Raw genomic sequence first — 18,621 nt, 5'->3', positions numbered from 1 at the left:
TCCAAACGTAACGGTGGCGGGGGTGGGGGTGGGGGGTGTCTTCGCTGTTGTGTTTCCCTGGTGGCACAGGGGAGGCGGCATGTCCTCGCCTAGGCCGCAGCCTGCCTCAGAGGACAGATTGCCCCCCCCACCCCGTCCAGCACGCGTCTCCTTTGCGTCCAGATTGGCCGCGACCGGCGCTCAATAGCGGGAGGTTAATTTCCTTCACAAAGGTGAAGGGGGCACGGCTCCGGGGGGGCTGCGCCCAGACAGGCGGCCCCTTTATTCCGCAGCGCCTTGATTGGAGCCCTTGATTTAGCATCTGATGTCAACCGGCAAACAAAATGCCCGCTCAGAATGAAAATGCATGAGGCCGCGCGGGGAGGAGAAAACCAACTTCACTGGGGTGCACGAGGCCGATGCGCGTTTCGGGCTTTGGCCAACTCGACCCGGGTTACCCAGCCCCAAACCACACGGAGGCTCCGGGAGGCCTGGGCCGGGCCCCACCAAAGATGCCATTCCCGAGCCTCTGAGAACCCAAAAGTTCAGAAATTGACGTTGCTTTGGGAGCCCAGCCCAGCACGCCCCCGCTCCAGCCCCGCGCTTTCCGGAGACTGAGAAGGTCATGCAAATTCCTTCTCAAACTCGAAAGAAACCTTCTCGAGCCCCGTAGTCACGCCGAGGCTGCGAACACAAACATCGCCCGCCCTTGGCCACTGCCAGAAGTCCTGGCCCCCTGTCCACACTCGGAACCCCCCTTGGGTCCCGCAGCCTATCCGTCCGAGGTACGGGCGGAGGCTCTTGGCCGCCGGGACTCCGCGGCTTTCTTGGATTCTTGTTTATTTCCCAAACACCACGCGGAGCCAATGCTACTCCGCTGACGCCCCGATCTCCCCGCGCCACCCCGGCGCGCCCCCGCCCCCACTCAATCAGCGTGCACAACTTCCCCCTCGGCTCCGGCTCGCGGATTGCACCCTCCTGACATATTTGGGGCCATTCTTCTCCTTTGTTGCTATTTTGCTCGCGACCCGCGGGTAATCCCCGTGCGGGAGGGGGGCGTGCATTGTCGCGCTGATGGACGGGCCCATTTGGCGGCTCCGCGCCCCCCGGAGGAGAGACACAAAGCCCAGGCACGTGCGCCTCCCCATAGAGGAGCAGCAGACCGTGAAGGGAGGCGGGGCCGGGCGTGTGCCTGGGCCGGGCGGGGCGGTGGCGCCGGGCGGGGCGGCCGAGGGGCGCGCGCGGGGGCCCCGCGCCCTCAGGTACATCTGCCGCACCTACCGAGCGACCCCCGAGTCCAGGCCCCCTTTTGGCCGCCCCATCGCCCTCCAACCCTGCCAGGCCGAGGAGCTGTAGGCGCTCTGATTGGCTCCGGGGGAAGCGGGAGGCGAGAACAATGGCCCCCTCCCCCCGTTAAAAGGGAGCGGCTGCCGGGCCCGGGGACAGGGACGCGCGTGCAGGGCGCAGAGCCGGGCCGAGCCGCCGCCGGCGCCACGCGAGTCCTGCAGCCGCCGCGCCCGGGCCATGGGCCGAGGGCACTGAGGGCCGCCGGGGCCGAGCGCGGAGGGGGGACCGAACGAGTGCCGTGCCCTCGGGCCGCGCCAACATGCCCCGCGGCTTCCTGGTGAAGCGCAGCAAGAAGTCCACACCCGTGTCCTACCGGGTCCGCGGCGGCGAGGACGGCGACCGCGCGCTGCTGCTCTCGCCCGGCTGCGGGGGCGCCCGCGCCGAGCCCCCGGCGCCCAACTCGGGCCCAGGGCCGCTGCCGCCGCCGCCACCGCCACCGCCGCCGCCCGCGGAGCGCGCCCATGCAGCGCTCGCCGCCGCGCTCGCCTGCGCGCCCGGGCCGCCGCCACCCCCGCCGGGTCCGCGGGCTGCGCACTTCGGCAACCCAGAGGCCGCGCACCCTGCGCCGCTGTACAGCCCCACGCGGCCCGTGAGCCGCGAGCACGAGAAGCACAAGTACTTCGAGCGCAGCTTCAACCTGGGCTCGCCGGTCTCGGCCGAGTCCTTCCCCACGCCCGCCGCGCTGCTCGGAGGGGGCGGCGGCGGCGGCGCAAGCGGAGCGGGCGGCGGCGGCACCTGCGGCGGCGATGCGTTACTTTTTGCGCCCGCCGAGCTCAAGATGGGCACGGCGTTCTCGGCGGGCGCCGAGGCGGCCCGCGGTCCGGGCCCCGGTCCCCCACTGCCCCCCGCCGCCGCCCTGCGGCCCCCTGGCAAGCGGCCCCCACCCACCGCCGCCGCTACCGCGGAGCCGCCGGCCAAGGCAGCCAAGGCCCCGGGCGCCAAAAAGCCCAAGGCCATCCGCAAGCTGCACTTCGAGGACGAGGTGACCACATCGCCTGTGCTGGGGCTCAAGATCAAGGAGGGCCCGGTGGAGGCGCCGCGGGGCCGCGCGGGGGGCGCAGCGCGGCCGCTGGGCGAGTTCATCTGCCAGCTGTGCAAGGAGGAGTACGCCGACCCATTCGCGCTGGCGCAGCACAAGTGCTCGCGTATCGTGCGCGTGGAGTACCGCTGCCCCGAGTGCGCCAAGGTCTTCAGCTGCCCGGCCAACCTGGCCTCCCACCGCCGCTGGCACAAACCGCGGCCCGCGCCCGCCGCCGCCCGCGCGCCGGAGCCGGAAGCGGCAGCCAGGGCTGAGGCGCGGGAGGCGCCGGGCGGTGGCAGCGACCGGGACACGCCAAGCCCCGGCGGCGTATCCGAGTCAGGCTCTGAGGACGGGCTCTACGAGTGTCACCACTGCGCCAAGAAGTTCCGCCGCCAGGCCTACCTACGCAAGCACCTGCTGGCGCACCACCAGGCGCTGCAGGCCAAGGGCGCGCCTCCAGCGCCCGCGGCCGAGGACCTACTAGCCTTGTACCCCGGCCCCGACGAGAAGGCGCCCCAGGAGGCGGCCGGCGAAGGCGAGGCAGCCGGTGTGCTGGGCCTGAGTGCGTCCGCCGAGTGCCACCTATGCCCTGTGTGCGGGGAGTCGTTCCCCAGCAAGGGCGCCCAGGAGCGCCACCTGCGCCTGCTGCACGCCGCCCAGGTGTTTCCCTGCAAGTACTGCCCGGCCACCTTCTACAGCTCGCCCGGCCTTACGCGGCACATCAACAAGTGCCACCCATCCGAGAACAGACAGGTGATCCTCCTGCAGGTGCCCGTGCGCCCGGCCTGCTAGAGCGCGCCCTCCACCCCGGCCCCCGGAACTGTGCCTTCGCTTGGAGACCCACAAAGAGAGTGCGCCCTGCACACCCGAACCCCAGTCTGCGCTGGGGTAGCCTCGCCCCCGCCCCCACCGGGTGAAAGTGTCGTCTCCGCTTCTCGGTGTGGCGTGACGGTAACCCCATCCTCTCGTTGTGACTCCTTTTGGAACCCCCACTTTTACGTTGTGTACCCCCAACCCCCCATGGCGCAACAGGAGTCAGTCTCTTTCTGTGCAAGGAAGAAGAGCTGTACGCGTTTGTCTCGTGGTTGGAAGCCTCCCCTTGGTGGGGAGAAGCTGTTTTTCTTGCTAGTATTCGCTGTGTTCATGGTCTAGAAATGCGCTCTACTCTCGCCTCGCCTACCAATCTCTGCTCTCTATGTATGTAGCGTACGGGTTGTTTTGAGTGAATCTTGAGGAATAAATGCCTTTATATTTCACAGGCTGTAAATTGAACTTCCCACACGATTAGCTTTATTATGGCTTGTGAACTGCTGGAGTCTGGCTTTACCTTTTTGTATGTGAACAAATCAAATTGCTTAAAAAAAGAGTTTTCTTTAGTATAGCCACAAATGCCTTGAACTGTTGTTGGGATTGCTTTGGGGGGGAGGGAGGGAGTGTTCTGAAGATGCTGTAGTAACTGCCTCAGTGTTTCACGTAAGACTTTTTGGTTTGATCATCTTTGTTGAGGTAGGACTATCAGTTCCCACTAAATGTATATGTTGATTTATGAGTAATTGTTATTTATTCTTTATTTATTTATATTAATTATGAAGATTATGATATTATTTGATTGCAGATTTTTTTGATGCGCTTCCCTCTCCCCACCCCGCCACTCTTGACATTCCACTGTGCGTTTTAGAAGAGAGCCTTTTTCTAAAGGGATCTGCTTAAAGTTTTAACTTTTATATCTGAGTGAATTACAGACAACCTACCATTTATTCTGCTTCGAGGGTCCCCAGGGCCCTTGTACAACCGACAGCTCTTACTTTTCAATGCAATCTCTTTTCTACATACATTATTTTCGTAATTGTTAGCTATTTATAGAAAGCTTCAATAGAACTGTTTCAACTGTATAACTATTTACTATTCAAATAAAATATTTTCAAAGTCAAAGTGTGGTGGCCTGATTTCTGCATCACGTGCTTTCGGGACGAATTTAAAATAGGGTTTCTGATGATTTCTTAAAAGCTAACTTTATTTTTTATCAGGAAAAAGGGAACCACCACCATCACCAGGGTGGTGGGTTTTCAGAGCTGAGCCTCAGCTGCCGGACTCTGCCCTTCCGGCAGCCTGAGGCTATAGCCTGCAGAGCGGCTGGCCGAAACAAGCCTTGTTGGGGGCCTCAGTAAAGTGCCAGGAGGCGGGCTAGAATGAAGGCCCTGGACATCTTTTCCGATAAATCTACATCAAAGAAGCTGTTCTTTTCACTCCACTTTCATTTAGCAAATCCTTCATTTCCCAACAATTTGGGGCTCAGGGTGACAGTAATTCTTCAAATAGATAAAGTGGGTAGTGTTTGTTCCTTAGCGTCTACAAGAAAGGAGAAATTACTTTACCGTGAGATCCGCAAAGTACCGGCAGCAAACAGATTCACATTTGGATGCAATGGGAAGTTAAGCAACTGGGGGTAAGGGCTTAGAAATAATTTTCCAATCAGGTGAGCAGTCTGTTTGGGGGGAAAATGGAACACCATCTGTTTGGGGTATTAAATTTAATAACAGGTAATTACAATGTTTTCCGTTATGTGTCACTCAGCTCTTTGAAGAACAATTCTGACTCTCACCAGTGAATATTTTGGGTTGTTTTCCTCTGTCTTGGAAACATTTGATGAAGGAGCTGTGTTAAACCTCACAATTGTGCGTGCGTGTTCCTTTTGTGTGTTTTTGCTGCTTTTTTTTTCCTGAGGCCCGCTAAATCTAACGTTTGCCTGCCAAAAAGATTGTAGAAATCTGCACAGTAAAGGGATTTGCATCTCCAAAGAGGAGCTGGAATGAGGCTGGGAAGGGCAGTCCTTGAGGAACTTGGAAGGCCACACTGAGGAAAGAGATCATTTTTCAGATTGTGAGCCTCAAGTTTTCTGTGGGATGGGGTTTAGCCAAAGGCTCAGTTAGCAGGAATATGGAATATTCCTCCCTTTGTGAAGCTCTGGAAACGGCCTTCGAATGACAATGAAGGAGAAACCACTACAGGTAAGTTGCCTCCAGGACAAATTGCGGGTTGCTTTTTATCACCGATGAATACATATTTTCCCAGTTTGGAAAATAAAAGAACAAAAAGCTCAGGGCTGGTACAATGTGAAAGCGCAGGGATAGAGCAGCATTTATAACATCCTGAAAACTTTGAATGAAACAAAGAAAAACTCAAATGTGTGGGCTGATAGCTGCCGCTTCTCCCCACCTGCAACAGTAATATGCGAACATTGAAAATATTCTGAGTTACATCACACATTAAATGATACCCTGAATTGAGGGTCGGTGTATGCACGTTCTGTGGCAATAAGAAGTTTCCTGAAAAGCTGGAAGATTGACCACACATGGCGAGCCCAGACTTGGCTGCAGAAATGGTAGCTTGTAACTGCGTTGGGCTCACTGTGGTTCTCGACCATAATCAGAAAACATAAATTCCTCTAAGATCCACTTCATGAGGGTAAATATAATTTGGTTGTTCACAAACGTGTTCCTTCATCCCTCCTGGAAATTTATTTCAATGGACCAAATATACCTTTTCTAACATGGAACCCAAAGTTTCATTGATGTGAGATATTGAAGGAAACTGTAGAGTAAATGGAGTATGTTGAAGGTGATGAAACCGTGTAGAAATAGAAAACCTTGGTCAATTTCTATCATAGTAATACAGTATGAGTTAGCAGAATATTCTGTTTGAGGGAATCAGGCTCTCTCCCGTTTTTCTTGCCTCCCTGGATAATAAGTTCACAAGGTTCCTATCCAAGAACACCATGTCGAAGCGCACACACTTCTTACCAAATCTGTGAAGGAGGCTGTGGGCATCCTGTGTGCTCTGGGGATGCTACAAACTGGGAAGGCCATCCATGGAAACCACCCAAGAATCCCACACCATCCCACAGCAAGGATTTGGGGGTGAGAAGCCCAGGGGGTCAGGAAAATTAACAAGGTTAAGGAGGGAGGAGCTAAAAGAGGGAAGAAAACGGAAGGTTGATTTTTGCCAGTGCCTTCACCCCTCTACTTCCATACAAACGTGCTACGGTAAAAAGCAAAAGGCTGTTCAGCATTCCTTTGGTTCCAGAGTGAGCCTGTGGCTGGAGCGGCTGCACACCACGCTGGTGGAGCCCTTTCTTCAGAGTTCTTAATGTCCTCTCAACGCAGCTTCTCCTGTTGCCTGCTTTGCCTTTTCCCTGGAGGCCTGGAAACGTTGGGGTTCTTGCCACCCTCAGAGCAGGAACATTGTACGGGCAAGGGTTTGACCTGGGTGACTCACTCGGAGGCCTGTGCTTGGAGGCACACCTTCCTTCTGTGTAGCACAATGGACGAAGTGATCGCACCTTTCAGCCCATCCGGGGCCTGTTGCTGGGTTCCATCTGGGATGACCCAGATCTCGCAGAGCAGAAATGAAGCCAGGAGGCTGGCTGGACTCCAGCTGCACAAGGGCACCTGTGGGCATGTTGGGGTCCTGCAGAGACGTGGGTATGCAACGTCAGCCAGGGCAACACTAGCCACAGGTGGATGTGCCTGGCGTGTCACTGCCCACATGCTGCTGAGGAGGGGGTGACATTTCTTATCGGCTTCCCTTTGCTCTGTGAGTGGCCGCCTCCTCCCCCAGTTGGGCTGAACTCCACAGCCATCCACAGAGTCTTCAGAACAAAGCAGAAGTGTCTCCTAACCACCCTGAGTGACCCGATAACACTACAGGAATTCTTCACGTCTCAAATGTCTTGCAAAAGAGAAAAGGGCCTCGAACAAGGTTTGGCTTTCTGAAGTTGAGTCACTTGGCTTCCAGAAGGCCTCAGTCTCCTCATCAGTAAGCCACAGATAATACTCCTGGCTGATGCCCTGAGGGCATCTGGAGCCTTTGTGGAACATCTGGGGAAGATTCCTGAGCCTAGTTGAGGATGGGCAGTAAGGAGCTCAGAGGGGCCTGCATTCTTCACATAGACACGGGCACTCCTCTTTGCCAGGAGTGCTGTTCCATGGCATTCAGGATTGGTTACAAACCCACTGGCCTGTGGCAGGGTTACTTTGAGCAAAACTTGCTATCTTTTTGCAGAACGGACATTTAGGTCTCGTAGAGAAATTTTCTGGCAAAGAGACCCAGGGCTAAGTCTACGGGATCATATATGGGATAAGATGAGTCCCCCACTTAGCTTGTTACAGAGCCAGGATTAGTTATGGTTCTTTGACGGACAGACTAAAGGAAGCTGGAATACTCTGGTAGTTAAAGTTACAAGTGATGGAATTTAGAGATTGAAGAGGAAACTGAGTCGTAGAGAGAAACCCGCAGGTGGCAAAACACACCCGTTTGAGAACCAACTGAAAAGCAGCATGCAGGGATCTTGCTTCCATTTGATCGTCAAGGAGGTACCGAAGCAGGGAGCACAAAGCGGCGACCTAAAGACACAGGTTCTCATCTTCAGTGATGGAAACATCTCATGGGTCCTTTGGCAACACAACCCAAAACTAATAGTCCCCAAATCTCACCCAGGCGAGAAAGAGAGCAGCGAAAGGCATCTTCAAGTTCCATCCCACCATGTCCATTGGAGACACGTCATTTCTCTACGACCCACCTGCAGTATTAAATGACCAGTACTCACAGGGAAAGTCTGGTGTACTCATGACTCCTGGGTTCTAATACGGCAATTGTCACTAGCAGGTACATCAGCAACACAAAGACAAGTTCAGCAGTGGGAGCTGACTCTATAACTTAAGAAGACCTGGTCACAAGCCCCACAAGAGCCTGGTGACCCTAGGATAAAGAACTCTTCACAAATACGTAGAGCCGAAGGACCATCCTCCGATGGGCTGCAGCCTAGAGTTCCTCGTGTCCCCTTGCACCTTCATCAGCTGAGGTTTCCAAGTGAGGCCAGGTATGTTGACTCCTCAGGAAGAAAGGACCAGAGATGGATGGTACCTACTTGCCCAATGATCTTGATGAACAGGGAATTCTTTCTTTTCCCCCTGGGAGAACTGGGGAACTACAGTCTCCTTCTGACACTGCTAAGGAAACAAATCAATACTGTTCAACACCCCCTCATCTTTTACAAACAACCAGCTACAGGGTTTGATGTCATCAGGGAAACTTCCCAGGCAAGAGGATTTTCTGAAGATGACCTAGTCCTGCTCCTTTGGACATATTCCTCAAGAGGACCCGCAGGAGGAAATTAACACAGGCCAGATTGGTTTCTAAAGCCACAGAGCCGGATGAGAGGTGTCGTCCCAGCAAGCCATGTGCAATGGACCTTTGGGGTGAAGGGAATTGATTTCTCATAGCTGGATGAGAGAATCAACCTGGCTTACAAATTTCCCAATCACAACTACTTTTTGGTCATTATTAAAGCTTGATATGCTTCTCAGAATCACGGAGCACATTCGGACATGTGACGTGAAATCAGTTAACTTGTTTTCAGTAACTCAAACACACTCCTACGTATCCTAAGCCCTGACCACCATCATTTGTACCCCATATACTTAGATTGTAGGCTTGCCGGGTAGCATCTGGAAAGTGGAATGTTCAGGACACGCCACTTCCTTCTGGCAGCGTATATGGTGAGCAGATGGGTTCTGGGGTGACTGTCTTCGTGTTTGTCTGGTTTGAAGATTTCTATCTTGTGTGGTCTTCCTGGTAGCATTTCCACACAAAGCATCGCACCAATGTTTGTTTCTCTAGCTCCTCATAGAAGCCCACACGGAGACAAACCATCCTTAGAAGATTCAACATTCACTAAATTGAAACTAAACCTACAGAATGTTTACTGCCAGCAGGACACATTTAAAGGCACGGTTACTGAGAGCCTGTTTCCAGCATGTCATGCGTATACTGTGCAGCTCCCCCAGTGTCTCTGAGAAACTTGTTGACACAGTTTGCATCCAGTTTCCAAGGGCTGCCTCCCCTTCATCAGAACCCAGGCATTCCCTGCTCCTTCCCTATGGTTTGAACCAGCAGACCAAGCATTGCGCAGCGGGGAGACAATAATGCTGGCAACATCAACCTGAATTCATTATTCTTCTCTTTCACTCATCAAAGAAGGGCCTTTTATTTGAATTCAACATCTGCTTCGTCTCTGTTGTGCAGGGCCAGGATGCAATGCCCCCTTTTCAAATGCCACAGCCAGGTGACAGTCACACCTGACGGTGACAGGATGAAGAGAGGGAGCCAAGAGGCTACTATGTGTCAAATCTGATAGGATGCAGAGGAGGCGTTAGAGCATGAAGGGTGGGTTTCAGAGGAGGGCGCTTTCCACAGAAGGAAAAAAACATCAGGCTACAGTTTCCTCCCAGTACAAAGAACAGAAAAGGATGGGGAAGTTAGGCTGAAATGCACGTGTCCAGTGTTGCCATTTAGAAGCTTGTAACATCAATTGATTGCAATTCTTTTCTATTGCTATTTATTACTACAGTATGTAAAATGAGCCTTCACCATTTTATAAGTACAGCTACAAAGAGCTTGTTATTAGGAGGTGGGCAGAAACTGATGGGAAGAGTGCGCATGAAAATGATCGGGTAGAGACCGTCCCGGACAAAGGGGGCAGGACCAATCAAATCTGGGTGCCCAAATTGGAACAGAATCATGTTAGATTTCAACAAATATTTTATACCACAAAGGAACACGTTCTGCTTTCCTCACATCTTTGACTAGATCTTTATTGTGTCTTTTGAAACAAAATTATTATTCTTGATAACTTCCTGAGGCTTTTCACATGACTACCTGGATAAATCACTAAACGCAATCTACAGTTTTAAATCACTGTTGATTTAAAATGAAACAGTTTCACAATTAGTGTTCAGATTTGTATCAGAAAACTTAGTCACAGAGAAAACCATGTTTTCTCCTCAGTATTTCCAAAATTTGGTAATTCCGATTAAAAAGGATGAAAAACAATTAAATTGTGTATTATACTTACCTGGACTTATTTGTAGCAGTAACTATGACCTTACATTCTAAGATTATATTGGGATTCCAGAATTATTGCCATCATTGCAATATTTCACTATCTCTATCATTATTATAAGAGAAAAGGCTAGACCAGGGCTTGGTAAACTAAGACCCACTGGCTCAATCCAGCACAAACCTGCTTTTGTAAATAAAGTTTTATTGGCATAGAGCCATACTCACTCACATACTCAGCCTCTGTGGCTGTTTTCATGCCACAACAACAGAGTTTAGTAGTTATGATAGAAGCCACATGGTCCTCAAAGCCTAAAATGTTTACTATTCGCCTCTTTTTAGAAAGAGTTTGCTGACAATAATATCATACAATAGACAATAAAATAGTGCAGTAATTCCTCCCCGGGGTTAGGTAGAAATTTGGTCCTTATGAAAACTGCACTTTGCTCAGTTGTGTGTTGAGCGTCATCAACTCAGTAACTCAGCATTCGTAAGTCTTGAAAACTGCAAAGTCTAGTATCACCATTTTGACAGGTGTCACTGCCTAAGGTACCACGTTTTGTGTTTTTTGGTTTGTTTGTTTTTTTTTTTTAGACAGTCTCTCTGTGTTGCCCAGGCTGGAGTGCAGGGGTGCAATCTTGCTTCACTGCAACCTCTGCCCCCCTGGCTTAAGGGAGCCTCCCACCTCAGTCTCCTGAGTAGTTGGGACTACAGCCATGTGCCACTACACCCGGCTAATATTTGCATTTTTTTTTTTAAGTAGAAATGGGGTTTCACCATGTTGGCCAGGCTTGTCTTGATTCCTGGCCTCAAGTGATCCACCTGCCTCAACCCCTTGAAGTGCTGGGATTATAGGCGTGAGCCACCACGCCTGGCCAAGGTACCATGTTTTTTTCAACCTGATTTTTGTTTTGTTTTTTTGAGACAGGGCCTCACTCTGTTGCCCAGGCTGAAGTGCAGCTGTCCAATCTCAGTTCACTGCAACCTCCGCCTCCTGGGTTCGAGTGATTCTTGTGTCTTAGCCTCCCAAATAGCTGAGATTACAGGTGTGCGCCACCACGTCTGGCTAACTTTTTTTTTGAATTTTTAGTAGAGATGGGCTTTCACTATGTTGCCCAGGCTGGTCTCCAGCTTCTGGCCTCAAGTGATCCGCCCGCCTCAGCCTCCCAAAGTGCTAGGATTATAGGCATGAGCACCTGGCTCACTGCTGTTTTTATAAGTAAATATAAGAAGTTTCATATCAAAAACTTTATATGGCTCAACCTAACATTTTAAGGATTTTTAGTAACCATTAGCTTAAAAATGAGTTAAAGACAGAATATAACTTCAACTTAGCATTGATTTGTCTCAAAATAGTGTTAATAGCAACAACACCTTCCTGGCAACTGATGACCTCTTTTAATTGTGCAAACATTTGAGCATTTGGAGGACACAGATCAATGAGAATTCTGCTCTGATTAGGGGTTCACAACCACGACTTGAAACTTTTTTCTAAAACGGGTTTCTGACCCAGTCCCACAAGCGTCTCCGTTACGGTGATGCTGGTGGACAATGAGTTGTACACTTCTGTAGTGTGTATTGTTTAGAGCCCTGCCACTCAAGTGTGGACAAGGACCTGTAGGTCCACATCCCCTGAGAACAGAATTGCCAGCCCCGCTCTGGGCCTCCTAAATCAGAATTTGTATTTTAACAGGATCCCCAGGGAATCTGTATGCACATTGAGGTTTTACATGCACTGGTTTAAATTTTGAGGTCTTGGTCATGGAATGAGTTCTCCCAGTTGTTGACCCCAGTAAATTTGGCCTGGGAAGGGTTGATGGCTTGGGCAGCAATCCAGGGACACAAACCCCAACTAATGATGGGTTTGTAACAACATTAACAGACAAATTCATATTAACATTTCAAGGATGTTTGGTAGCAATTCATTAAAAATTGAGTTAAAGACATAAGATAACTTTAACTCAGCAACTTTAACCAACTTTGCCCTGTCTAAGCCTTTATATGAATTACTCAGTGTGTTCTCACAGTGCCTCCATGAGGTCGGAGAGGTCACTACCCTGTGTAACACATGAAGAATTGAAGGCCCTGTGAAATGACACGGCCTGAAAGTGGGGACATTTAACTGAGATCAAGACGGAAATTAGTTCCTAAAGAGAAACCTCCAGCAGCAATTGCTGCAGTGTAGGAGGATTCAGACGGACAGTGACACGCCGGGGCCCTGGTTCCATCTTCTTGTCAAGGGGCTCAGGGAGCGAGATACGGTGGCCTAGGAACGTGTACAGTTCTCAGCCCACATCGTGAAACAGCTGATTTGTGTTTTGGCAATTTGACTCCAAAATAATGGGCTGAAAATCTTACCTGGGAGAGAGAGCAGAGCCAAGGCAACATCGTTTCCAGTCATTTCCTATCTTCTGCATTGGAGGAACTTGTTATTTCTACATGACCCAATTTGCAAACACAAATAACCAGTACTGGTGAGAGAACCGGGTAAAGTTAGTACCGTGTGATGATAACCAAGGCTGTCACACTGGCGTCTGCATCCCGGCAGATTCTAGACTCGACACCACTTTTTGCTTTGCTTTAGCATGCTGCAGATGCAAATTGTAACAGAGGCATGAATTCACTGTGAGTGGTGGCGTTGTAAGCAGCACCGCAGTCAGGATATCGCTGAAAGCTAGCTTGCCCGGGCCACTTTCTTTTCTCTTTTCTTTTTTTTCCGAGACTGAGTCTCGCTCTGTTGCCCAGGCTGGAATGCAGAGGCTTGATCTCGGCTCACTGCAACCTCTGCCTCCCGGGTTCAAGCGATTCTCCTGCCTCAGCCTCCTGAGGAGCTGGGACTACGGGCGCCCACCACCATGCGCCCAGTCCACTTTCTATTGAGCTCTCTACCTTCCACTTTGGTTCTAAAAGCACCTGGTTGTAGAAATCACTTATCATTCTATACCTGCAAGCAAGTTAGTAGGCCATTCCAGAACCATGGCAACCAGCATGAGTGGCAGAAGGAAAAGTCCGTGAGCACAGGGTTTCAGCTCTCCCTGCCCACCTTCAGCATCAGGGGAGCAGACGGACTCAAATGGGCTGGACCCAAACCCCAACTCTGAGATGCAAAGTCTAGTAACATTTAAGAAAATGATTCAATTAAAATTTTAATTTTATATCTCAGAGAGAGTGTCAATGCTGTAGCTTCTGGAAGTGACAGATTTTGATAATCCTAGCAGGTTACTTTCTCTTCTGCAGTGGTGAATTTCATGTGCTCATATGCAAAAGGACCCAGCCTCTTCTCTAGTATGCTGGGGCTGTTAGGTACCAGGGACTTGGAGCACAAATGCCTGCTTTCATCATCTTATGTCCACCATCTTTGGGTGGTCATGGGTAAGTTAATCCTCTCTGGCTGTTTTCTCATTGATATAATTAGGAAAGAGTAGTATCCACCTATAGCAGACATTTGTTAAGTTTTCTGCTTGCCCCATGCCTTTTGAACACCCTTCCTGTGCTCAGATAATCCCCTATCCAATGAGTTCTGGCTCCCAAATGTAGAATCCAGAAACGTGCTTTTCCTGCCTCCCTTGCAGCTAGGCTCCACTGTAAGGGAATGGGAAAGTGCTGTGCATTAAGACTGATGTCCAACAGAAAGGAGTCAGGTCACCCTGACTCAGATTGGAGGTGCCTGACCACTCATCAAATGTGCCCATGAGATATGGATCCAGAAGAGAGTCATGAAAGAGGTGGCACTGGGTGTAGCCAGTGCTGGGGAGGGCAGACAGAGGCATTTGTCTCTGGGAGGTGGCCGTGGTGAAGACCCGGTGTTGTGAGGTGAGTTGCCATTGCACTTGTCTAGCAGGGCAATTTGAGTGTTGTTTGTAGATATTTCAGTCCCAAAACCTGATTGTGTGGCCCTCCTGGACATAAAGCAAGGTAGTCGAGAGTCTTTAATAAATTATTTATCTCCTTCAGCTGGCTAAAGTGGATTCAGCTGTCTGCAACTGAGTATCTCCCAAGACCATGTTGAGATTAAATGAGTTATTGAGGTCAAGTGCTGATGAGAACTCACTCATTATCCTTGCAATTTTTAGTTTTTTAATGTTTACTGGATCCATCCACAGGATAGGAGTGAACGCTGATCTTATTTTTTAGTTTTTTTTTTTTAGGTGGAGTTTCACTCTTGTTGCCCAGGCTGGAGTGCAATGGCATGATCTCGACTTATTGCAACCTCTGCCTTCTGGGTTCAAGTTATTCTCCTGCCTCAGTCTCCCAAGTAGCTGGAATTACAGGTGCCCACCACCACGCCCAGCTAATTTTTTGTATTTTTAGTACAGACAGGGTTTCACTATGTTGGCCATACTGGTCTTGAACTCCTGACCTCAGGTTATCCCACCCCCCTAGGCCTCCCAAAGTGCTGGGATTACAGGCGTGGGCCACCACACCCAGCTGAACACTGATTTTAAATTGTATATAATCTGAATGCAGCAAGGCACAGGTTTAAAAACACTTCTGCAAACTCTTTGACATGTCTCCCATTGTGAGACAAAGTCTGTACCTCCCTTACTGCCCCCCACAAAACTAACAGGGCCTTTGTGATGCTTCCTCAAATAAAAAGCTGTAGAAGTGACGCTACGTGGCTTCTGAGACTAGGGTAGAAAAGATCAAGCTCAAGCTACATACAGAGTCCACATGCAGGTGTTCTACTGAGCCTGAGCTAAGATCTCAATCAACAGTCAAGCCCAAGACATTTGGAGGAGCAGGTGAACCCCTAAGATGATGCCAGCCCCCTCAACCCCAACATTTGCATGAGACAGCCCAGGTGGGAACAGCCCAGCTGGGCCTGCTCACCCCCAGAACTGTGTGAGACTGTAATAAAATGATTGTGGTTGCTTTTAGCCACTGAGTTTTGGGGTGATTTGTTACATAGCAATAGACAACTGATATTGATTACTGATTCATTAGCAATAGATAACTGATATCAGGAATACACCTGGTATTTTTACAGTGCTCTCTGGCTTTTAGAATGCTTGCATGTGAATTTTTATTTTCACTACAGTGTCTTACTCTGTCACCCAGACTGGAGTGTAGTGGTATGAACATGGCTCACTATAGGTTTGACCTCTGGGCCTTAAGCAATCCTCCACCTCAGCCGCCCATATAGCTGGGACCACAGGCACGCACCACCATGCCCAGCTAATGTTTTTATTTTTTGTAAAGATGGGGGTCTTACTTTGTTGTCCAGGCTGGTCTCAAACTCCTGGGCTCAGATGATTCACCCACCTTGGCCTCCTAAAGTGCTAGGATTACATGCATGAGCCACTGTGCTCAGCCTGCATGTGAATTTTTCCATTTGGTCTCCACATCAATCCTGTATAGATTATGATTCATTGATTCGTACCTGAAGAAAATGTCTGAATGTTGCATGCCTTGCCTTCCATCAGAAGGCTCTTCGCCTAAGACATGGAGAGCAGAACCCAGGTGTCTGGCTCCCTGATGTAGCACTCCACGTGATGCGGTCTGGGTCCCCTAGTAGAATGCACCATTGTACGTAAATGCCTTCTGTACGTTGTCTTCAGCTCGTCTTTAAAACAACCATTAGGTCAATGTCCCAAGCACTATGACTGTGCAACAACAAATCTCTCCAAAACTCAGTGCTTAGAACAACAGAGACTTATTATATCTAATTACTTGCATGGGGCAGGAATTCAGTAGCAGCCTGGCTCTGTGGTTCTGCTTGGGGTCCTTCATGAAGTTACAGTGAGTTGTCCACTGAGGCTGCAGTCAAGTGAAGGGTTAATTCGGGCTGCAGGATCCATTTCCAAGATGGCTACCTCACATGGATGTTGGTCTTCATAGTATTGCCTTAATGTCCTGACAGCATGGTGGCTCTCTCCCAAGCAAGCCATCCAAGAGACCTAAGCAGAAGCTGTAATACCTTTATGACTAATCTTGGAAGACAGATCACTTTTGCCGGGTTCTGTTGGTCCCACAGGTCATCTCTGAATCAGTGTGTAAAGGACCATGCAAGGGCATCAATACCAGGAGGTGATGGTCACTGGGGTCCATCTTTGAGGTTGGCTACCACAAGCAATATTATCACCCCAAGTCCCAGGTGAGGAAATGAGCCAGAATGGCTAGGGAACGGCCACTCACGAGCGTGTGCAGGTGGAACCGGAAGCCAACAGTGATTCCCAGGGCCACGTTCCTCTCTAATCTATGACAGAAGGTGAATTTATGTATTTTGATGCATTTATGTCTATTTATGTTAGTATTTTCAAAAATGTCTTCAAAATTGAGAAATTCTTTGAAATGTTATCATGAAAAGACGTCCGGTGTGGACGCATTGAATAGACGGCCTCATTTTGGTCAACAGATGCCTCACTTTGTCATGGCTGAAATGATGCCTTTTGCCTGGGTGCTCCTTACAATTTTTCTTTTCTTAAACTGTTGGGCAATTCACTGAGTTATCTTTTACAAACATGGGAAGACGTGGGTCCTAGCTTCATATTTCAACATAACTCCAAAACTGACTTTATAGAATTCAAAAGTGGTCAAATAGTCAATCTATTCGGGCTATAATGACTGTTTCAGTCAGCTCGTGCTGCAGTAACAAAATACCATAGACTGAGTGGCTTAAACTGAAACAATAGGATGGCTGGAACAACAGGAATTTCTCTCTCACAGTTCTGGAGGCCGGAGAGTTTCAATTCAGGGCGTGGGCTGATGTGGCTCTCTGGTGAACACCTGCTTTCTGGCCTGCAGACAGCAGCCTTCTCTCCGTGTCCTCACACGGCAGAGAGAGCAGCTCTGGCCTCTCTTCGTCTTCAATGGGCAGTAATCCCATCATGGAGACCCCATCTTCAGGACCTCATTGCAACCCAGTCACGTCCCAAAGGTCCCACTTCCTAGTAAACACTGGAGGTCAGGGCTTCAACCTATGGATTTTGGGAAGACACACAAACATTCAGTCCGTAACAATGACATACACTCTCTGACTCAGTAATTTCAATTTTTTGAAATTTATTATACAGAAATAAAAGCAGCAGTGTGTCAGGATATAGGTGTGCTGTTTATTACAAGTGTCTTTGTTATGACAAACACTGGAAGTCACCTTAATGTCCACAGATGGGCTAGGCAAATTAATGTACATCTGTATTAAGGAATAATATGCAGCTATGAAAAATGATAAACTAAATGGAGGGGTGCTTATGACATTGTAAAGTTTAACAAGGATGTTGTAGAATAATATGTATTGTATGATGCTATTTCTATATCTTTGCATTAATCTGGAGAGAATGTTCTTTCAATTAATTACTTTTTTTTGGAGACAAAGTTTCATTCTATTGCCCAGGCTTGAGTGCAGTAGCATGGTCTCGGCTCACTGCAACCTCCTCCTTCTGGGTTCGAGCGATTCTCCTGCCTCAGCCTCCTGAGTAGCTGGGACTACAGGTGTGCACCACCAGGTCCTGCTAATTTTTGTATTTTTAGTAGAGATGGGGTTTCACCATGTTGATCAGGCTGGTCTCAAACTCTTGAACTCCAGTGATCCACCCACCTCAGCCTCCCAAAGTGTTGGATTACAGGTGTGAGCCACTGCATCCAGCTGAGAATGTTCTTTTGAATAACCCGCTTATAAGTCTTAGGGAGAGGGGGCTTGGAATAGAAGCAGATCATTATTTTTAGAAGAAAAAAGTACAGAATGCCTGATGTAATATACAAATCTGCACTTTGGCTATTTCATTAAAATCTTGATTAGTAAAAAAAGAAAACAGCCTTCCTTGATTAAGAGAAGCTCCTGCTGTGAGTTTTTACAACAGCATTTTGCTCTCATGTTTAGGTTGAAACTGTTCCAGGGGGTCACTTTTCCTGGTGCCTGAAATTAAGATGCCAAGATTTCCCTGAAGAAAGCTACAGAAATACCTGTTTCCAGTGGGCCCATAATCAGCCGTCAACATGGAAGACAAAATGGGGTGACTTTTTTTTACCAGGAGAAGATGATGCTATTAACGTGCAGCCCTCGCTGCTGCTTCCCACCGCTCCGGAGATTTGCCGCAGACGCTCTGCAGGTCGGGCGGGAGTGAGATTGCTATTGAGGGCCTCTGCACTTAGCCCAGCGGCCATTTCTTAGGGAATATTGATCAAAAGTACTCTCCTCTATCATCTCAGGGGCATAATGCAGTCCCTGAGTATTCACGGAAAAAAAGCTTTTTTCTTTGCCAGGCTATTTTCTGAAGTCAAAAAGATCCTTTCAGGATCTATAATAGCAAGCCCCTTCCCACTTCACGCCCTCAGTGAGAAGCACACTCCAATTTCCCGGCCCCGAGGACCCCACGCCAAGGAGGATGCTGAGGCTCTGACCTCTTCATGGAAAATATTCCGCGTCAAACTCAATAAGC

General features: G+C 49.6%; 1 protein-coding gene across 1 annotated transcript; it reads left to right on the top strand.

The window, feature by feature from the left end:
• The first annotated feature begins 1,421 nt into the window (after positions 1–1,421).
• On the top strand, positions 1,422–4,279 carry INSM1 (INSM transcriptional repressor 1). The gene has a single exon (XM_021673561.2). The coding sequence runs from the start codon at positions 1,586–1,588 to the stop codon at positions 3,137–3,139; it is 1,554 nt and encodes a 517-aa protein (XP_021529236.2). The 5' UTR covers positions 1,422–1,585; the 3' UTR covers positions 3,140–4,279.
• Positions 4,280–18,621: the final 14,342 nt, after the last annotated feature.

Source organism: Aotus nancymaae, unplaced genomic scaffold (genome assembly GCF_030222135.1).
Source record: "Aotus nancymaae isolate 86718 unplaced genomic scaffold, 86718_ANA_hifiasm-v0.15.2.pri h1tg000001l, whole genome shotgun sequence".
Classification (NCBI taxonomy): domain Eukaryota; kingdom Metazoa; phylum Chordata; class Mammalia; order Primates; family Aotidae; genus Aotus; species Aotus nancymaae.
Note: the sequence above shows the minus strand (reverse complement) of the source record. Positions and strands in the feature narration are given on the sequence as shown.

Bases quoted from the DNA above. Each gene is read 5' to 3' on its own strand.
- INSM1 (XM_021673561.2), top strand. From the start codon at position 1,586: ATGCCCCGCGGCTTCCTGGTGAAGCGCAGCAAGAAGTCCACACCCGTG.